General features: G+C 37.4%; 1 protein-coding gene across 2 annotated transcripts in view; it reads right to left on the bottom strand.

Moving 5' to 3' along the window:
• Positions 1-19,792, bottom strand: part of fbxl17 (F-box and leucine-rich repeat protein 17) — a 162,545-nt gene that overhangs the window by 94,355 nt on the left and 48,398 nt on the right. For both annotated transcript variants that reach the window (XM_073816192.1, XM_073816193.1), the window contains exon 6: positions 4,084-4,191. In XM_073816192.1, the coding sequence (XP_073672293.1) occupies positions 4,084-4,191 (108 nt within the window). The remainder of the gene's footprint in view (positions 1-4,083; positions 4,192-19,792) is intronic.

Below are 19,792 nucleotides of genomic sequence, written 5' to 3'. Positions count from 1 at the left end.
CTGTTTAAATCAGAATTTGAGTGACAGATGAACTGCCACTGCCGTCACTATCGTCGAGCTATGTGGGCGTGGTTTCAGCAACCAACCACGTCAGCTTCACTCACATCCTGCTGTGACACTGCCACACAAGACACGTTTTAACCGCTCAATATATGTATTTTGTGATTTTATGTATATTTGAGTTTTAATAAGTTTTACATGTAGTTTTAGCCATATTTATTCCATTTGATCTTTTACTTTAAATTTGTGTGTATTTCTTTTATTTTAAATGGTCTACCTGTCAGGTGAGTGATCACATAATAGGAAATACTAAGTACCAGTATAAAAGGCCGTTACACCGCCACTTTACCCATTTTCAGTTTCTGCGAGTGATGCATGGTGACGCGCTGCCAAGATGGCGACAACAGGCTCTGCTTATACTGGCTTTAATAAAGCTCTTCACAAACCTATGGGTGACATAAGTCTTTGTAATAAACCCATGATTCACTCACCCCCAAGCTGTCAGAGATGCATATGTCCATCATTTTTTCAGACAATAACATTTTTAGTTTTTTCTTTTAGAAAATGTCCTCGTTCTTCCAATTTTTATAATGTATGAATATGGGGTCCACCTCCTTCAAGGGCAAAGATTTTTAAAGGATGGATGCACAAAGTAATCCAAACGGCTCCAGGGGGATAAACAAAGGCCTTCTGGGGGTAACCCATGAGGTTTCATTGTAGAAATGTCCATATTTAAAACATAATTACAAATGAAAATAACTACCTTCTGGTAACTTTTCTGAAGGATGAATGCACAATCATTGGGCTTGAAGGAGGTGGACACAAAATTCATACATTATAAAAATTGGAAGAACTAGAACATTTACTAAAAAAAAAACATCAGAAAAATGATGGACATCTCGGATGCATAGGGTGAGTAAATCCTTTTTGGCCGAACTATCAGCAAAGACAGATCGGCAGAGGTATTTCTGTATTTTGCGTTGCATGTCAACATCTTAATCATCTTTCTCGCAGTTTTTTTTATGTACGCATGTCTCTGCATGTAAAAGATAAACATCGATGAGGTTTTTCAGACATGAGAAGAGATACAGTGTTTCTCATATATTCATTTATTTGTGGCCATGCACACAGAATTAACACTGGATGCCATCAGCGTGCCTCCTCTTTTGTCAGGTGATGTCGCGTTTATAAATCAGGATTTTAGCAGTAGTTAAAGGAACAGCTGGTTGGATTAAATACAAGGTGCTACTGGGTCATGTTTAGTCATGTTTTTATAATCTACTCGTCTAATATATGCTAATATGTTAAATTATAGTATAAACATGTATATACACATGCAAATGTTTCTTAAAGGAACAGTATGTAGGATTGTGGCCAAAACTGGTATTCCAATCACAAAACATGTGGCTAAAGCTGGTACTGCAATCACACAGCTGGTGGCCAATATACAAAACGACAACATAAACATCAGTTGAGGGCTGCAACTCCACTTTTTCAATGATAATATCCTGGTTATACCACTGTTGTCAGTGATATAAGTATTTGAAATGAAAATTATTTCTTAATGTCTAGTGACATTTCAGGGCCATTTAATGATTAATTGATATAAATTTCTTACATACTGTTCCTTTAATTATGTACATGCATGTATACACCCAAATTTATTATATAAACCAAAACTTTTATTCTGCAAACGGTGAGTCAGCGCTAATGTACTACAACCAGAGACTTCAAATCCCATATAAATGCAGTTTTCTGCATTGCCGGTGTTTTGATTTGCATGTAAGCCCATAAAAACAGTTTCTATAATAAGCAGATTTTTGAGTTATCCTCTTATGCTGTGCATGTAAACGTACTCAATGACAGTGGAGTCAACCGTGGGAAAACAGACACAAAACAACTTTATCATATTACAGTACAGACTGGGCCAGGATCAGTTTGATAAAGGTCAAAAACGAAGAGAGTCAGAAGCGGTGTGATGTATAATCAGGCATTCTGCACACTATCTGTCTCTATCTGTGCATGCTGATTGATTTATTTGATGAAGACTTCTCTTTAGGGTTTTTATAAATATAATTCACACCTGAGAGAAGCCTGAAGCTTTGATGATCTGAGTCAAACGGTCCCTCTGCTGGAGAAGCCACTAATTTCACATTCGGAGCTCTGAAGCAAAAGTGAAATGGAAATGCGTGTCCGCGGAGAGCGAGGTAGTGCTGGGACTTCATTTGAATAACTATTGTGCCTGTGGATGGCAGCAGGTGAATTGTATAATGTAATGATATCTTTACCCCCTCCTCTCGCTGCTGGAGAAATGAGATTTAGCAGTAACGGTTATAATGCTTCCCCTAAAACTTTCTACAGTGAATCACTGTGTGTCTATATAGATCAGTGATATTAAATATCATTACTACTGTGTATGAATATTGATTTACAGCAGTTGAATTTCAAATGTATGGCATTCTTGAATGTTTGATCTGTGAGATTGATTCTTTTCAACTGCGGCTACTTTTGAATCATTTGTCTGCAAAATGCATGTAATTCAGTCTACTTGTAAAACACTTTCTTTAGGGCTGAGCGATTATTCGAAATCAAATCGTGATGTAAAACGTTACGATTAGCAAAGAGGGCTGGAATATAAGAAATGCAAGGAGTCTACGACAAAGACATGACTCTGTGACAGTCTAACAAACTCAATACTCGCGCCAGTCTCCATGCGGCATGTCAACCAAAACTGGGCTTCTCCTAAACAGATGAGGGCTTTAAACTGATGCATCCGCACAGCCTGTGTCTCTCAATGCTTGTTAAATACTCACGCCTCACTCCGTGCGGCACGTCAAACAAAATGGTGCTTCTCCTAAAACGGACGAGGCATTTAAACTTGACCGACGAGCACAAGCTGTGTCGTAAATCACTTGTTTTCACTCGCGCCTGGCTCTGCATTTAAAACAAATTACATCTAACTGGTTTGCTAAGTTCAACTGGATGTAGTGACACATTTAGCGCATTTACTACTCATTTTAAAAATATTTTAAGAATTACACAGCAACAAAATGAATTTTTTACTTCATATTTTTGTCTTGTTTTCATTACAAATATGTAAAAATTCTTAAATCAAGATGCATTGTTTTTATAAGAAAATAAGTCTAGTTTTTAGACAAGAAATATCAAATTTAAGCAAATTTGAGCAAAAAATAATAATCTGCCAATGGAGTAAGAAAAAAATCTTGAAAGAAGTTTACTTTTTTTCTTAAACACTTAATACTTAAAATATGTTTTTCCTCATTTGCAGATTTATTTGATTGTTTTAAGCACAAATTCAGTTAAATGTTATGTTTTTCTTAGGTCATTATACTCATTATACAAAATGCACCTTGATTTAAGAATGTTTTTATATTTGTACTGAAAACATTTTTTTTTTGCAGTGTAAGAAGTTAAGTTATACACTTGCATTAAATCTTTCCAGTAAAATTCTGTCACCTTAAATATATATATATATATGGACAACTTTAAAAGGTGATTTTCTTAATATTTAGATTTTGTTACACCCTCAAATATTGTCCAATCCTAACAAACCATACATCAATCAAATCAGCTTTCAGATGTATAAATCTCAATTTCAAGAAATAGATCCTTATGACTGGTTTTATGATCAGGGTCAGATATTAAAGAGAATCAGGCAGTATTGGGTGTAAACTGTGCAGTATTGTAGTTAACAGAGGGTTAATATCTTAAAAATTAACTAACTATAAACAGTAATATGAAAGACATGTTTTAAATAAAACACAATGTCTGATGTAAAAAAATAACCAAAAATGATATCCTTCAATTATAATTTCCATACAGGCAATTCCAGTAGTTTGTGTCTGTAGTGCCGGTGTCTCATTAGCATGCTAATCTACAAACAGCAGGGTGTGTTGGATCTCCAGCGTTTCATGATTCACCTCATTACACATTAATGAGATTTAAAAGTGAAGGCAAAAATAACTTCTTTTTCGGATGGATTTTAGAGCGTCTACGTTATGAAAGAGACACTCCAACGATGGGGAGATGTAGAGTAAATAAGGGTGGTGGTGTATGTCTTACCCGGGTCAGGTGGATGACACCCTGTGATGTCACTGAACAGCCCATGAAACCAACGAAGCGAAGCTCAGGACAGTTCTCAGCAAACGCCTGCACAGATTTATCTGTCACCTGAGGACAGAAACCACAAAGAGAGACAAGCAATTAAAACATCTGATGAGGCAGAAACATAACTCATTAATAACCACAATATATGACAGCTCAAACACATCATGAAATATCTCAACTGAAACCGTAACGCAGGGTTCCCACTCAGAGTCAAATTCCCTGACTTTCACAGACTAAAAATCTGAATTTCCATGACTTATGTCGGAGATGCCGTGGGCCTGAATCACCGTGTCCGTGAGTTTATTAAAATGTATCTTAAATGCATGAAATGAATAAACAACTGTTTAAATTGTAGTCAGCGGAGGCTTGGACCCCAGAAATGGTGTTCCTTATGTCACAAGTTAAAAAATGGATTACATTTTGATAAACAAAAACTAGAATTTAAAGTAACAAAAAAATCCTTGATATTCTATGACTTTGACAAAAATACTTTCAATGTCTGAAAAAGACCTTTTAAAATTCCATAATATTCCAGAAATCCCATGACCCGTGGGAACCCTCTGTAACACACTATGGTTTAAAAGATTGACGCTGGAATAATGCTGACTGTTTCATTTGTTTACTTTTAAGAGTAGTAAGCAGTATACAGTGTGCACTACACAGTCACAGAGAGATGTGATGTGACCTCTGTGTGTGCTATCCAATTTATTACAACAGAGATCAACAGAACATACATTTCTTATTGTACAAATAACACAAGATCTCAAAGCAGAACGCTGCTCAACAGACTGCAAACATGCTGAGAAAGGCAAAAAAGCCTTTCTAGATCACACAGAGTTTCATCATTTTTTTTTTTTTTTGAGAATCACGTCTTGTAAAAACTAAACAAACAAACAAACAAACACATTCAAATTGTTCAACGCGATCTGACCTTAACAAGACGAGAGGAGAAACAGCAACAGATTTTTTGTGTTTGTGTTGACATTAGCAGCATTCACACATCATCAACTCAACCTTCATTCATTCATTCACTTCATATCAACAACCAAACCACAAGTTTATCAACAGGATCATCTGCAGAAACATCTCATTTAAATCATGCGCTCTTATAAAGAAGTAAGAGGGAGTGAGAAAATGGCAGTAAATTTAAAAACACCTGCAGATTTTCAAAGTCGATGTGTGGAAGCACTTTGGCTATAAAAAAAAAACAGTTAGCTCTATTTTTTGCAGTTTTGATATGAAAAAAAGAAAAAGTATTGCAATGTATTGTTACATGCAGCGCATGGCACCGTTTCGTACCGTGATACATTATGACCCATGTATCGTGATATGTACCGTATCGTGAGGCCCTTGCCAATACCAAGCCCTAATGTGTACATAAATAAATTGTTACTTCTGATGCTATTTGTAATGTTTATGATGTTTTAATCGGGTGGGATAATGGATTTATAGAAACCCTCAAGTTGAGTGTGTCTCCTGTATTGTGTTGTAAAGACACAGATGTGTAAATACGTTTTTTGACATTAAGAGCATACACGGTCAGCATTATTTCTCTAAATAAGTTATATTATATGTCTTTTTATACCCACAGCAGCATTGAAATTAGGGGTTGTTTTTATATTGCTGAATCAAACGTTAATTTAAACATGGTTTAAGACGTTAACTCTTTCAAAATATACGCCGTTAACAATGTTAGTGCATTTTACTGTATGAACAAAAACAATACTGTATAACATATCACAAATTTTCTTTTTATTTATGTTTTCTTTTTTTTTACTTGTTATGTACTGAAGATGAATGTTAATTTAGTCTTTGTGTGTAAATCTCAGTCTTGTTTTGTAATTCTCATAGTTATAAATGCCTTTTTGTATCTTCTTTCAAAGCTTTGAATATAAAAAAAACCCATCACAAATACAAAACCAGCAAATGATTGCATGGTTATTTATTAAGCTTTCACAATGAGCACACTTGCCATTAATAATACCAGACATGGGCTTCCGATCTGTAGTTAAGTTGGCAGCTGATCTGTAGTTAAGACTACATATAATATAGTACACATTTTACACAGTAACGTTAACTCGTAACATTTCTTAGAAATAAACTACTCTAAAATGACTCTGTTGTTATTGATTCTTTGTGGAAGTCATTTGTTTATGTTGTTACTGCTGAAACCGTCTATAGCTCAGTGGTAGATCATTGTGTTAGCAGCACAAAAGGTAATGGGTTCGACCCCAGGGAACACAGATACTGATGTATACCTTACCTTACAATGCACTTTAAGTAGCATCGGAAAAAAAGGGTCTGCCAAATGCATTAATGTACAATGTAAAAATGTAAAACATATGCTGCAGTCTGTGCGCTGATCTGATATATTCACTAAAGTAATGAAGATAAATGTATAGTAACTCACTGTTTAAAACGTTAAATGTACAACTTTAAATAAATAACTATGAACATGCTAAGGACAATGTTTGGGCATAGCAATATGGTGGCATGGTGGCTTTACAATTGTGATGTCATGATATAGATCAGTGGTTATACCATTTACTAGTTCTGAATGCTGATTGGTCAATATAAATGATGCATTTTCAGTACATAACACCTATGACATCATCATCATCATCATCATCATCATCATCATCATCATCTACAGCTACTATAAGCCCTGCACACACTGTTGTACATTTAAAATGATTATATCTTGATGAGCATTCATAAATGACATAAACACAAACATGAACGAGTGAATATGGCTGAATTCATGAAGACTTTATGCTATTATTATAATAAACTTATATAACATGTCTTTTTTACTGTTGGTGAGGATATTTGATCGATTCTGTCTTTATTTTGACCTTTGACATCTGACCTCATGTCAAAGTGCATTTCTTTTAATTTCTTAAAAAACAGAAGCTTCAAGTAACCTGCTAATCAAATCTGTGAGGTTAAAACTAAACTCATGTAACTAATGGCTGAACAAATGAAATCAACAAAAGAAGCACAGCCGGTTCTCTCGGTCACAGGGTCAAAGGTTAAGCACCTCAAATAACATCAGTTCTGTTTAAACAGTTATTGAGATGACAGGATTATTTAGCACAGAGTCATCCCTGTCATTTTTGTTGAGCTCTGTGAGGTATGATGGGAAAAACAGAGGCGGATTATAAACATGAATCTTCTTTCAGCAGGTGTATTTACATTTACATTTACATTTAGTCATTTAGCAGACGCTTTTGTCCAAAGCGACTTACAAGTGAGGTAAACAATAGAAGCAATTATGGCAACATAAGACAGCAATACATAAGTGCACTGGAAATAGTCTCATCAAGTCCAACACAATATACATAGCCAAGGGTATGTTAGTAGTTTTTTTTTTTGTTTTTTTTTTTTTTTTTTAGATAAAGAGGAAGGTAGATAGAGAAAGAGATAAAGAGAAGGGTAACTAAATAAAGATAGTAAATCTGTAATTAGGAAGTTAGGTAATGGTGGAAGAGATGGGTTTTTAGCCGAGTCTTAAAGACAGCTACAGTGTCAGCTGATCGTGTCACGACCGGCAGATCATTCCACAGTTGTGGGACAGTTCCTGAGAAGGTACGCGTTAGTGTTTTCTTCCCTTTTTGAGATGGTACCACAAGTCGTCGCTCGGTGGCAGAGCGCAGTGATCGAGAGGGTACATAAGGCTCTATAAGCAAGCGAAGGTAAGGGGGTGCTGACCCAGTGGTGGTTTTAAAGGCCAGGAGCAGAGCCTTAAATTTGATGCGGGCTGCTATAGGAAGCCAGTGTAACTTGACAAAGAGAGGAGTGACGTGCGCCCTCTTTGGCTCATTGAAGACCACTCTTGCCGCTGCGTTCTGAATCATCTGTAAGGGTTTGGTCGTGCAGGCTGGAAGTCCTGCCAGTAGCGCATTGCAGTAGTCCAGCCTGGACAGGACAAGAGCTTGGACCAGGACCTGCGTAGCATGCTCATCTAGGAAAGGTCTAATTTTCCTAATATTGTAGAGGATGAATCTACAAGAGCGAGCGGTGCTGGCAACATGCTCCGTGAAGCTAAGCCGATCATCAATGACCACTCCCAGGTTTTTGGCCGTCTTGGAAGGCGTGATGGTCGAGGAACCTAGCTGAATGGAAAAGTTGTGCTGAATCTTTGGTTCGGATGATATGACAAGCAGTTCTGTCTTCGCAAGGTTAAGCTGGAGATGGTGATCCTTCATCCAGAGTGAGATGTCCCTCAGGCATGCCGAGATGCGGGCAGAAACCGTAGGATCATCAGGGTGGAACGACAAGTGGAGTTGAGTGTCGTCTGCATAGCAGTGGTAGGAAAGGCCATGTTTCCGAATGACAGAGCCCAGGGATGTCATGTATATCGAAAAGAGCAGCGGTCCAAGCACAGGGCCTTGAGGGACCCCGGTATCTAGACGTTGGGGTTCGGAGACGTCACCTCTCCAGGATACCCGAAATGACCTATCTGAGAGGTACGACTTGAACCATAAAAGCGCTGTGTCAGTGACACCCATAGACATGAGAGTCGACAGGAGGATGCGGTGATTGACGGTGTCAAAAGCTGCAGATAGATCCAGTAAGATCAGCACAGATGATTTGGAGGCTGCCCTTGCCTGCCTTAGGGCCTCAATGACTGATAGCAGCGCAGTCTCAGTGGAGTGACCACTTTTGAATCCAGACTGATTGCTATCCAGGAGGTTATTTTGTGTGAAGAAAGTGGAGAGCTGGTTGAACACAATGCGTTCAAGAGTCTTGGAAATGAAGGGAAGAAGAGAAACGGGTCTGTAGTTCTCTAGCATAGCAGGATTGAGAGTGGGTTTCTTCAGCAACGGGGTTATCCGGGCCTCTTTAAATGCTACAGGGAAGGTGCCAGTGGAAAGGGATGAATTGATAATGTGAGTGAGAGCAGGGATAACAGACGGAGAGATGGCCTGGAGGAGATGGGTGGGTATGGGATCCAGCGGGCACGTAGTAGGATGATTAGAAGCCAAGACCTTGGAAACATCTGCTTCGGATAGGAGAGAGAAGGAGGGAAGGGAGCATGTCTCAGGGATTTGAGAATGCGCAAGAAGCGGCGGCTCGGAGAACTGACTGCTAATAGTTTTCGTTTTCTTCACAAAGAAGGAAGCAAAATCATCAGCCGTTAGGTCGGACGAAGGTGGAGGGGCAGGGGGACAAAGAAGGGTAGAGAAGGTCTTGAAGAGAGTGTGAGAGTCAGGTGAGTTGTTAATCTTTGAACGGTAGTATAGGGTCTTTGCAGAGGAGACATCCTTGGAGAAGGAGGCAAGAAGAGACTGATAGAGGCAGAGATCAGAAGGATCATTCGATCTGCGCCACTTCCTCTCTGTAGCCCTGAGTGTGGAGCGATGCTCACGGAGAACCTCAGTTAGCCAAGGAGCAGAAGGTGTGACCCGGGCCGGTCCAGATGTCAGAGGGCATAATGTGTCTAAGCAGGATGTAAGAGTGGAACAAAGTGTGTCAGTGGCATTGTCAGTATCTAACAGAGAGAGTTGGCTGGGAGCGGGCAGCGTGGAAACAATCGCAGAGGATAAGCGGGAGGGAGAGAGCGTGCGCAGGTTGCGCCTGAACGTGACCAATGGGGGATCCTATGTAGCGACAGGGGGAGTCAGGTCGAGGTCGAGAGTAATTAGGAAGTGATCAGATGTGTGAAGTGGGGTGACCTGAGTGTGGTAGGTGGAACAACAGCGTGTGTAGATAAGATCTAAAAGATTACCAGACCTGTGTGTTGGTAAAGTAGGGACTCGCTTGAGGTCAAACGACGCAGTCAGGGTGTTGAAGTCAGCTGCCTGTGGTTTCTCCAGGTGGATATTGAAGTCACCAAGTACTACTAAAGGAGTACCATCCTCAGGGAATGAAGACAGAAGTACATCTAACTCCTCCAAGAAGTGTCCAAGTTGACCTTGGACCAAGTTGAGGTGTATATACTGTATTGTAGTGCGCACACATGACTTTATGCTACCTGCTATCTTAAAGGTCATCCAGAGAGGAACAAGAGCAAGATGAAGAACCTGCTGTGAAGAATTACACCACGTCTTCATTCATCTTAAGACTACAGAAGCTGAATCTCAAACACACACCTCTCTCTCTCTCCATTCTGGATAACAGGAGAATCTGTCTTTTATTCTGATGTCTCAGTGGTCTGGTCTATTTTTAAGACATTTGACAAGTTAGTTGTGCGGTTTTCAGAAATTAATGCATACCCACGGAACATTTCTCAGCCAATCAGAATACAGCATTCCCTGGTATAAACTAGTAAAAATCCATATGCTATCATTTCCAGCTCATTAGTTTTAAACCATGATGATGCAGTAAGTGTCCGACTTGAAATGAATCTCATAAAAACATGTCCAGGTCATATTTAACCCCTCATATAATATCATAGACAAAATATTAAATTAGATGTTTGTGTTTTAGGACCATTAAGATGTTTTGCATTATTTTTCAGGAGCAATTATAATTATTTTAAATTATAGCAATGAGAACAGGCAGAAAATTGCCAAATTGGCATAAATGTGATGCACCAAACAAAAATATCTGGGCTGAAATTGATACTGAAAATTCTGACTGCCATTGGCCAAAAACTGGAAGAAAAAATTACTTAAAAAATATTTCAAAAAACATTAAAGGTAGGGTAACACATTTTGAAAAATGCTAACGGTAGCCGCCTAGCATTGAAATCCCGATCCCACCCCCAAAGTCAAATCGCCATCCAAAGTCACGCCTCTTTCCAAACACATGAACACGCACAGATCAGACGGTCACATCTCATGTCTCATTCACCAGTGAGAAAACTTTGCAGTACAAAGTGAATAACACTTCCAAAATAACCAACATAAACAACTGGTTTACATCAGAATTAGTTTAAGCACACGTTCGATTGTGTAGACGTAGTAACTATATCGTTATGCTAATCCGGAAAACGAACACAAATTTCATAAGCAACACAACGTTTCATCAAAGTAGAATATCTGAATCCATCTCAATACAAACATATCGCGTACCTACCTTACCAAAATAAACAGTGCAACGACCCTTTCAGACCCTTTGCCTCATGTAGCTGTTTGCATCTCGCGGTAAAGCAGTAAAGTTACAGATGTTAATTTGGATTTTTGCTCTTGCTGATCCAGGCAGTTTTTGCTGTTGTTGTTATAAAAGATGTCTTTAGTTTTGTTGCTCCTGTGTAGGTTGTTTGCTGTTCTCGCTGTTTACAGACAGAGCGCACGTGACCGCGCCGATGACGTATGGTATCTGCGTGGACTCGCTGCGCGGTGGGAATTCAAATTACGCTTACGTATGAGGGACATAAAAGGAAACGTCCGTTCGGACCGAAATCTATGATTTGTTGAACATTTTTTGGTGCTACGCCTTTCACAGATGACATAAATTTTTACAAATACATTTAAACAACTTAACACAGTGATTGCTATCAGAAGGTGAGGAGACTTTTAACCAGCATTACTAAAAATGTTTCAGGATCAAATCAGTTACCCTACCTTTAAGTCATGACTAATCATTTGAAGAATAAAAGGTTTTGTGTACAAAATAATATAATATATATATCCCTCATTAATATTAGATTTTTTTGTTTCATTAATTTAATTAAAAAGTCTGACTACAAAACAATAAAATAATAAAAAAAAAATGTAAGAAACACACCAAATTGGATAAAAATAAAACCAATTGAAATATTCATCCGATTATGAAGAATTTCTCCATATAGTTATGTGCAAAAGAGTTAAATTAAACAGCTTTATATGTAAATAATGCAAAGTTCTAGAATAGTTTTATATGCAAAACATTAGTAAGATGAATTTATATAGGTCTTTTCACAAAGCAGCTAAAATAAAATCAGCAAGAGCTTTGGCCACATGCACACAAATCTATTTTCAATTTTACTAAAGGACAGACTTACACAAACCATCATTGCTGGACTACAATTATATTTACATTTCACATTTACACTGCTAGTGTAATACTGTACCAACTGAGCTATATACACTCCAAAAAATGCTGGGTTATATTCAACCCAACATGCTAGTTTGTTTTAACCCATTGTTAGGTCAAATAAAAACATTTTCTGTATAACTTTCTATAAACACAGCAGGCTGGGCTCGTTCCTTTTGGATGCAATGTTGGGTTGAAAAGAACCCAGCATTTTTTTGAGTGTAAACAACTGTATCATTTTCATTTCATCTTTTACCTCAATTATTTTATCAATACTTTAGTAAAAACAAAGCAAATGAAATCCACCAAAACAGACATAAAACATCTTGTCTTAAATCAGACTAAAATACAACATATAATGTACACAACATGTAACTTCTTAATGTCTGACTGATGATAAACTGAACAGAGACCACAAGCATCCAAAGTAAAGTCCTCAATGTAATGTACATGTAACCAGACTTTGTTAGATTGTAAGCTGTAGCTTGAATAATGAAATATAAAAAACCAGCTGACTTTACACAAACACCCAATATTGAATAACAATAAATAACAATGTGAAGAGTTATCAACCATAAAGACCACAGAGATCAAATCTGTTCATATGAGCTTTTACAAGACTTCTGCCGTCCATGCAGAAATAAATGACATGTATAACCCCAGAAGAGTCGTTTACAATAAGACGGCAGACACAATGGATCTTCATTAGTTTATTTAGTCAATTCTAACAGCCAATTTTCACCTACAAATGTAAGTGCACAACACAATGACAAATGTGCTGATCTGATGATGACAGCCACCCACCATGAAGAAAGGCATTATGGGATGTAAAAATAAATAAGGACGAGGATGTGCACGGAGACGGGTCGACGCACGAGTCCACAGCGTCTCATTCCGGGCTCTTTATCAATGAGATGAATTGAATGGTGTGCGTGCAGGTCGCTGCTGAGGTGATCAATCAGACTAATTGTGGACTCGTCCATCTACTCGTGGGACACCGGGAGAGACGTGAATGTTTTCATGCTGAACAAGCCAAAGTCAAAATAAGACTGATGAGGGAATCTTATGGAAACTTCTAATGAGCCGCTGGAGTCGTCTGGACCGATACAGGAGAAACTTTCCAGACTGAGCTCATCAGATTCTCATTTAAGAGTAAAACAAGTGTATGTTGTGCTCGAGTCATGAGACGTTTAATACCTGCAGTGAACACGCTCTCATTTACACATCACTGAGACGCTCTGAGCTCGGCTATACACCAAAAATCCATTTCACACAAAGAGTCATTTTATTTCATGGTAACAGTATAAATCAAGGTACATACAGTATGTTTTCCAGCTTCACTTTATATTGTTTTCGAACTAACTAGCTTTTAGTTAAATTCTCACCACCACAGTTACAGTTTTAAAAATATAATAAGTTAAAGTTAAAGTGAAAATGCTCTAAAGATAACTAAAGATTAATTCTTGATAGACTGAATCTAGTTTTAAAATCAGATATTTTATTGGCTATAGCAGATATAGTATGCACTGTATTTTGTATTGATGCATTAAAAATAGGCATGTAAACCGAACAAGTATGAATATGGAAACTATTTCGCCCTTTAATGTAAGTGAGTTTGCATTTGTTTAGTTGTTGTTGGGTTTTTATAAAAAAAGTATTGAACCACAAACTAATCATCTGTTTTAAAGTAAGGAAAAAATATAAGTTTGTATTACTGTAACAATGCATGCATATCACTTTCGTATCATAAAGGATTATTTATTACTTGTTAATAACAAATAAAGTTAATACTCATCAGGGTCTAAAGCTGAAGATTAAAATGAGTTTATTAATCTGGGGTTAAATTTCCTCACCAGCACACTCTTGAAGACTCAATTCGTTTAGATTATTATTATTTTGACATTTAAAAGATGTTTTACGAATTAAAAGCGGCACAAACGTTTTATTTAAGGATTAAAATATTAAAATCAAAAAGATTATATTAGTAAAACACTGTAGTAGTGTGTGGACTTTGCTTTTAAAAGTACACTTCTACCGGTGAATACATTCATTTTCTTGCCTTATTTAACTATAATAAGTGAAATATCTAATTGAGAAATAGTTATGTTTTTATCTGATTAGTAGGTTAATCGAAAATATAAATGCCTGATTAATGGATTATGAAAATAATTGCTACTTGCAGCCCTAATAAATATCCATAACCAGACAATGAAAATACCTGTATGAGTTGTTAATATATGGAGATTATAAATATGAGCTGCTATGAGGTGATGGTCATTGAGTCTGTTTTGAGGAGGTCTTTTTTGCACTTTACTTTTTTTAGACTTGCACCTTAACCGTTGCGTCTCTTTCTCGTCTTTTTGATCCAATTTGATTTTTTTGTACTATGAGCAAACAGCGCATCAAACTACACCGCTCCAGCTGCGCACTGATATAAATGCAAGTTTTGTCTTCACTTGTTTAAAGTTCAGAAAACTTTACCACTATTAACAGCGTTATGTGCAGGAAGTGCTTAGCTTATCTGGCGGCACAGCACCTTGGGCGCACTTAGAGAGACCAGACCGCACGAGCACAGAGAAAACGAGTGAGAGAGAGAGAGAGAGAAGGAGAAAAAGAGACCTGCAATGGTTCACGATCATACTCAGTCTAAGATCCAGGAGTGGCAAGTTGGCCACACCCACTTATTTACATTCCATGGAATACACAGAATAGAAAAAACGTCTGTCATTTTATTCTGTAATATACCATCATAACGCAAAACAGACTCAAGTGAGAAGTACTGAAAACTGAAGGAATGAAGAGTCTGTTAGTAATATAACTGCATTCATAAACACACAAAACAACATTTCACACCATTAAAAGTGCCCGTCAATCCCAGAATCCCTTTCACTCAGTGTTTGCATCTCATTAGTCTGTCCGTGTGTCACACGCGACCCTTTAATGATGCCATAGGGAATATTTATCAATTAACAGAAACACAGCACACAGTATTGTCATTCTGGAGAGTTACTCTCTCTTATAAAAATACTGTATATATATTCAACAAAAGCAGAATAACAGCGTCTGAATAAACATTAACCATTAAAAACAGAGAGCCAAGCGGCCAGCATTTAAATCAAGTGGTGTTAAAACACACAAACTTGACCTTGATATGAAACTACTTTAAATATATTTGAATAAAACATCATACCAGTGTTTCTAAAGGTCTCTCTGTAAATTCACAATAAACATAAAGATCATTATACAGTCTAGAAAAATCTAACAAAAGAGGATTGAAGTCCCTAAAAGGTTTCTTCATTAATATCATATCAGCAGACGACAGCCGCCGCTCGGGGTGCTCATGTAAATGTGATCTCCAAACCCTCATGGGCCACGACCTCAGTCACAACCCACCACCTTTGTGTCTGGTTTTCTTATCTTTACTAAATATCACAGCCAGTCACTTTTCATTATTAATAATATTACAGTAAAGACTCTCATTTCAGACTCACAGGATTTTATTTCTTCTGTGAGACATCAATATCTGAGCTTCTGTACAAAAATGATGATTTTCACTGTGTGAACCTCTAAAAACAGCCATTAAAATATCATTAAAAGTATATATTGTAGTAGATGGAGCGTACGGCACAGGTCAAAGTATTTCATGTATCCGACTAATCCAACACAAAAGACTGAATGCGTATAACCTGCTTCACGACAAAAACAACACAATCTATACAAATATTTCTGAAAGAGATGAAGGTCATCGCAGAACTAACAATAATTTATGAAAAATAAAGCATTCATATATTCATGACAGACATGTTTAACATTACAGGGTTAAAATCAAGACCCACACAGATCTGCTCATGAGGACTTTAATCATTGACTAGGATAAAATAACTGTTTAACATTAGCACAGATCCTTCAGCACATTCACTTCATCTTAACTGATATAATTTTACTCTCATCTTTACCATCATAAGCTGGGTTTACATCAAACTGTGAATTTAATCTTTTCAGAATTCACAAAAAAACAACAACAAACAAATGTGACTTAGGTGCGTTTCCATGAAGGCACTGACACGACCAGCGGCATTACAATATTTTTAACTAATCCTCCGTTCTCTAGTGTTTAAATACTTTCAATTCACAATCAATCCTCACTAATACTACAATGTATAGAATGAATAAATAAATGAATTAAGTGAATAAATAAATCTCTATCTACACTTGCAAATATAGAAAAATATAAGTGTTTTTGCAATATTTTATGCAAATGCAAATATTTATCAAAAACATCATTAACAGAATGAAATGAAAGCCATCTTTTTGATAGCCACAAGCTTTTACTGTTTTGATACTACAAGTTCACCTCAAGTATTTCTGGACAAGAACATTTCATTAAATTACACAAATTAATCAATGAAGGGCTGAATAAAACCAAAGCCAAATTTTTACAAAGGCAAATCAATTTACTTCTTCATTTTTATTGTATTTGGCATTATTGTCTTTTACTTCTATTAGACGGTTTAAAAAGATTTATACTCGAGTCCTTCAAATAAACGACTCTTGATTTTGATCAAACCAAAGCGAAGGCACTATAAACGAATGTTAGTCTCATAAAGAAAAGCACAATAAAACAGAGTCAGATCCAATGAAAAATACATTTAATCTCCACATTGTTTGACCCGGTTATTGAAACGGCTGTTGTATTACTGTCATGTCTTTTTAATAACTTTCATTTCTCAGACTCAACGTGCCCTAGTATGAGCCGCTAGATTTACTTTATCAGAACCTTTGCTTGTTTGAAAACTCTCACTTAACATTTCTGACTTACAGGTTAACAGCGAGATGTCAGTAAAATGAAATAAGGTCAGACCTTTATAAATAAACACTTTTTTAATACACCTGCGGATCAAATACAATGAGACACAAGAGGGTTTACACAAGAGCAACACTTTTACTGTAAACTACTTATGAGATGAGTGTGAGCTCATGGTAAATAATACACATCTATTATTACATCCAATAAAGCACTTTTCACAAAGAGATTAAAGAAAATACACAGAAAATGTGTCTGGGATTGTTAGATTTTTGGTTCATTCACACTTCCAATGATTTTCTGGAATCTGTGCATGCATTCAAACACATAGCGTAAAGATCACGTAAAGACACATGACTTATAGGTTTTTTCTACAGCATCTGAAGTTTGCTAATTATCTCCAATTTCTCTCTGGAGAGAGCATGCGTGTGCATAATGAGCGTGTGATGCTTTGTTTTGTCATGCTGGTGAATGATCTCAGCTTCAGCGCTGATAGTGAGGGGCTTCCTAATCTCTGCTTCAGTACAGTTTGCAGACATTTCTCGTCATGAATGTTGGACTGTGTTTAAATCCCTGTGTTAAAAATCCGAACCATGACTTCTTGATGCGATGTCACGCGTCCTCACTACAGCATGCCTAAACGTGTCTTGTTCACACAGAATGCTTTCTGTGAATGTTACGGCAATGTTACTACTGTAGGTCCTCTTTACGGAAGAGATCCCAGAACATTTACGGGACGTGTTTGTGTTCACACAGAAGCCTCTCTGACAATTTTACGGAAATGTTCTGGGACCACAGTGCTGTGTGAATGGGGTTTAAGTACTGTGTTTGTCATCAGGAGTCTCTAGCGCTCATATGAACCTAGATGGGATTGGGCGAGTGCCCTGGGGCACCAGGAAATAGTGCGGGCACCAAAGGCTCCAGCCTGAGACCAAAATGTTTTTTATAAGTACTCGCGCATGTGCGGGAAGCGGTGACAAAAATAGGGAATGCGCGATCGGGTTTTAACCGCTCATTTGCAATACGCAATGTTTTATGTCACTGTGCGCTCAGTTAAACCTACCGATGGGTCAAATCTCACTCAGAACCGCGAGAAAATGCCCCCACGCAGGTTTAAAATAAGACATTGCAGAGATGAGAGATAAAAATAGTGTGAGAACTTTTAGCCTACATTAATACCAAAAACATTATAGATGAGAATAAAGGTCTACATCAGTGCCCAGTTGAGAAAAACTGGATAGAAGACGAGAAACGTGTAAAGGATACATGTGTATATAATATAAAGGATGTATTGCCATCTGGATATAACTTATGGTATTATATGTATGTATCTTATGCCTAGAATTAGTTAAGGGTATTATGCTTCCTATTCTGAATGTTTCATCAATTATGCACAATGCCGTGTGCAGCAACTGCATAAAGTTAAGTCTATTTAGTAATAATAGTAATACTTTAGTAATTTTTCAGTTATGCAGTTATTTTGGGAAAATATAAATAATTGCACTGAAGGCGTGCCCTAAATTTTCTGGTGGCGCTCCTAAAATTTTTAGTCAGGGGCTACAGGGCTCCTACAGTAATAACAAAAAAGTTAGTCTGAAGCCCTAAATGACTAAAGGTTTTTTTTGGGGGGGGGGGTGCACTTCAAATGTGGTGACCCTGGGGCACTACACTGTGTTAATCTGGGCCTGGCTACACACGTTTATTTCTGCATGCACTATATTCTTCATTACAGAAGTGATTTGAATCTTCAAAGGTGTTTTTGAGATCACTTCATAACTTTAGTAAATGCTGTTAAGACTTCAGATCTTGTTGTGTAAGACTGTTGAGTAAATTCCAGTGCTTTAGGCTGTGAAGCATACGTTTGTGTGTTTAATTTCCTCTGCTGTTGATTCTATAGGGAACACACATTGCTTTTAATTTAACACACACACACTTCAGCTTTAACCACACACACACACACACACACACACACACACGCACACACACACACACACACACACACACGCACACACACACACACACACACACACACACACGCACACACACTTCAGCTTAGCACATTTATCCAGCACTGATTAAATCCACTCCTGCTAAACACTATCATGACTTTCTAATTTTGTGCTCTCAGTTATATCTATATACCAAAAAATAATATTTTCAACATTTAACAAATTATCATTTGGACTTTTTTTTTTTTTCTTGACTTATCTGCATTTTAATAAAGACAAAAAACAAGCTAAGAGGACAAGCAAATGATGACTCTTAATTTTGGAGCAAATTATTGCTGTAAAAAAAATTCTCTCAATATTCATCATGCAGTCCATCCAGAGGTGTCATCCGTCAGCCTGAGGCAGCCCTGAACACACAAACCCTTCTGACCCGTGGGTCCTGAGGCCATAGAGCAGCGTCATACAGTCTATAATGATTATAACCAGCGGCCATCTTCAGGGCAGGTGAACACCTCATCACCATGAGACAGCACAACACAAATCTTCACTGTGAAAATCTTCTTCAGCACCAGTAAGCTGACTGTAGGATCACTACACATATACTTAATAAACCTGAAGAACACTGCTACACAACTCTAAATACACTTAAAACAACACTAAATACACTATAAACAACACTAAACACACAAAACAGAGCGTCTCAGTGGGTAACACGGTTCGAGCCCCAGCTAGGTTACGTGTAGAGTTAGCGTGTTCTCTCCGTGTGAGCGTGGGTTTACTCCGGGGACTCCGGCTTCTTCCCACAGGCCAAAAAATGCAAGTTAGGTAAATTTGAAATACCCACTTGTGTATGGATTAACCGGTTCTCGCCATGAATATAGTCAAAGATGCTGGATGGTGTGAAGAATAAAGAAAGAAACACAAAACCACACTAAATACTGTGCAAAAA

Source organism: Paramisgurnus dabryanus, chromosome 11 (genome assembly GCF_030506205.2).
Source record: "Paramisgurnus dabryanus chromosome 11, PD_genome_1.1, whole genome shotgun sequence".
Taxonomy (NCBI): Eukaryota; Metazoa; Chordata; class Actinopteri; order Cypriniformes; family Cobitidae; genus Paramisgurnus; species Paramisgurnus dabryanus.
Note: the sequence above shows the minus strand (reverse complement) of the source record. Positions and strands in the feature narration are given on the sequence as shown.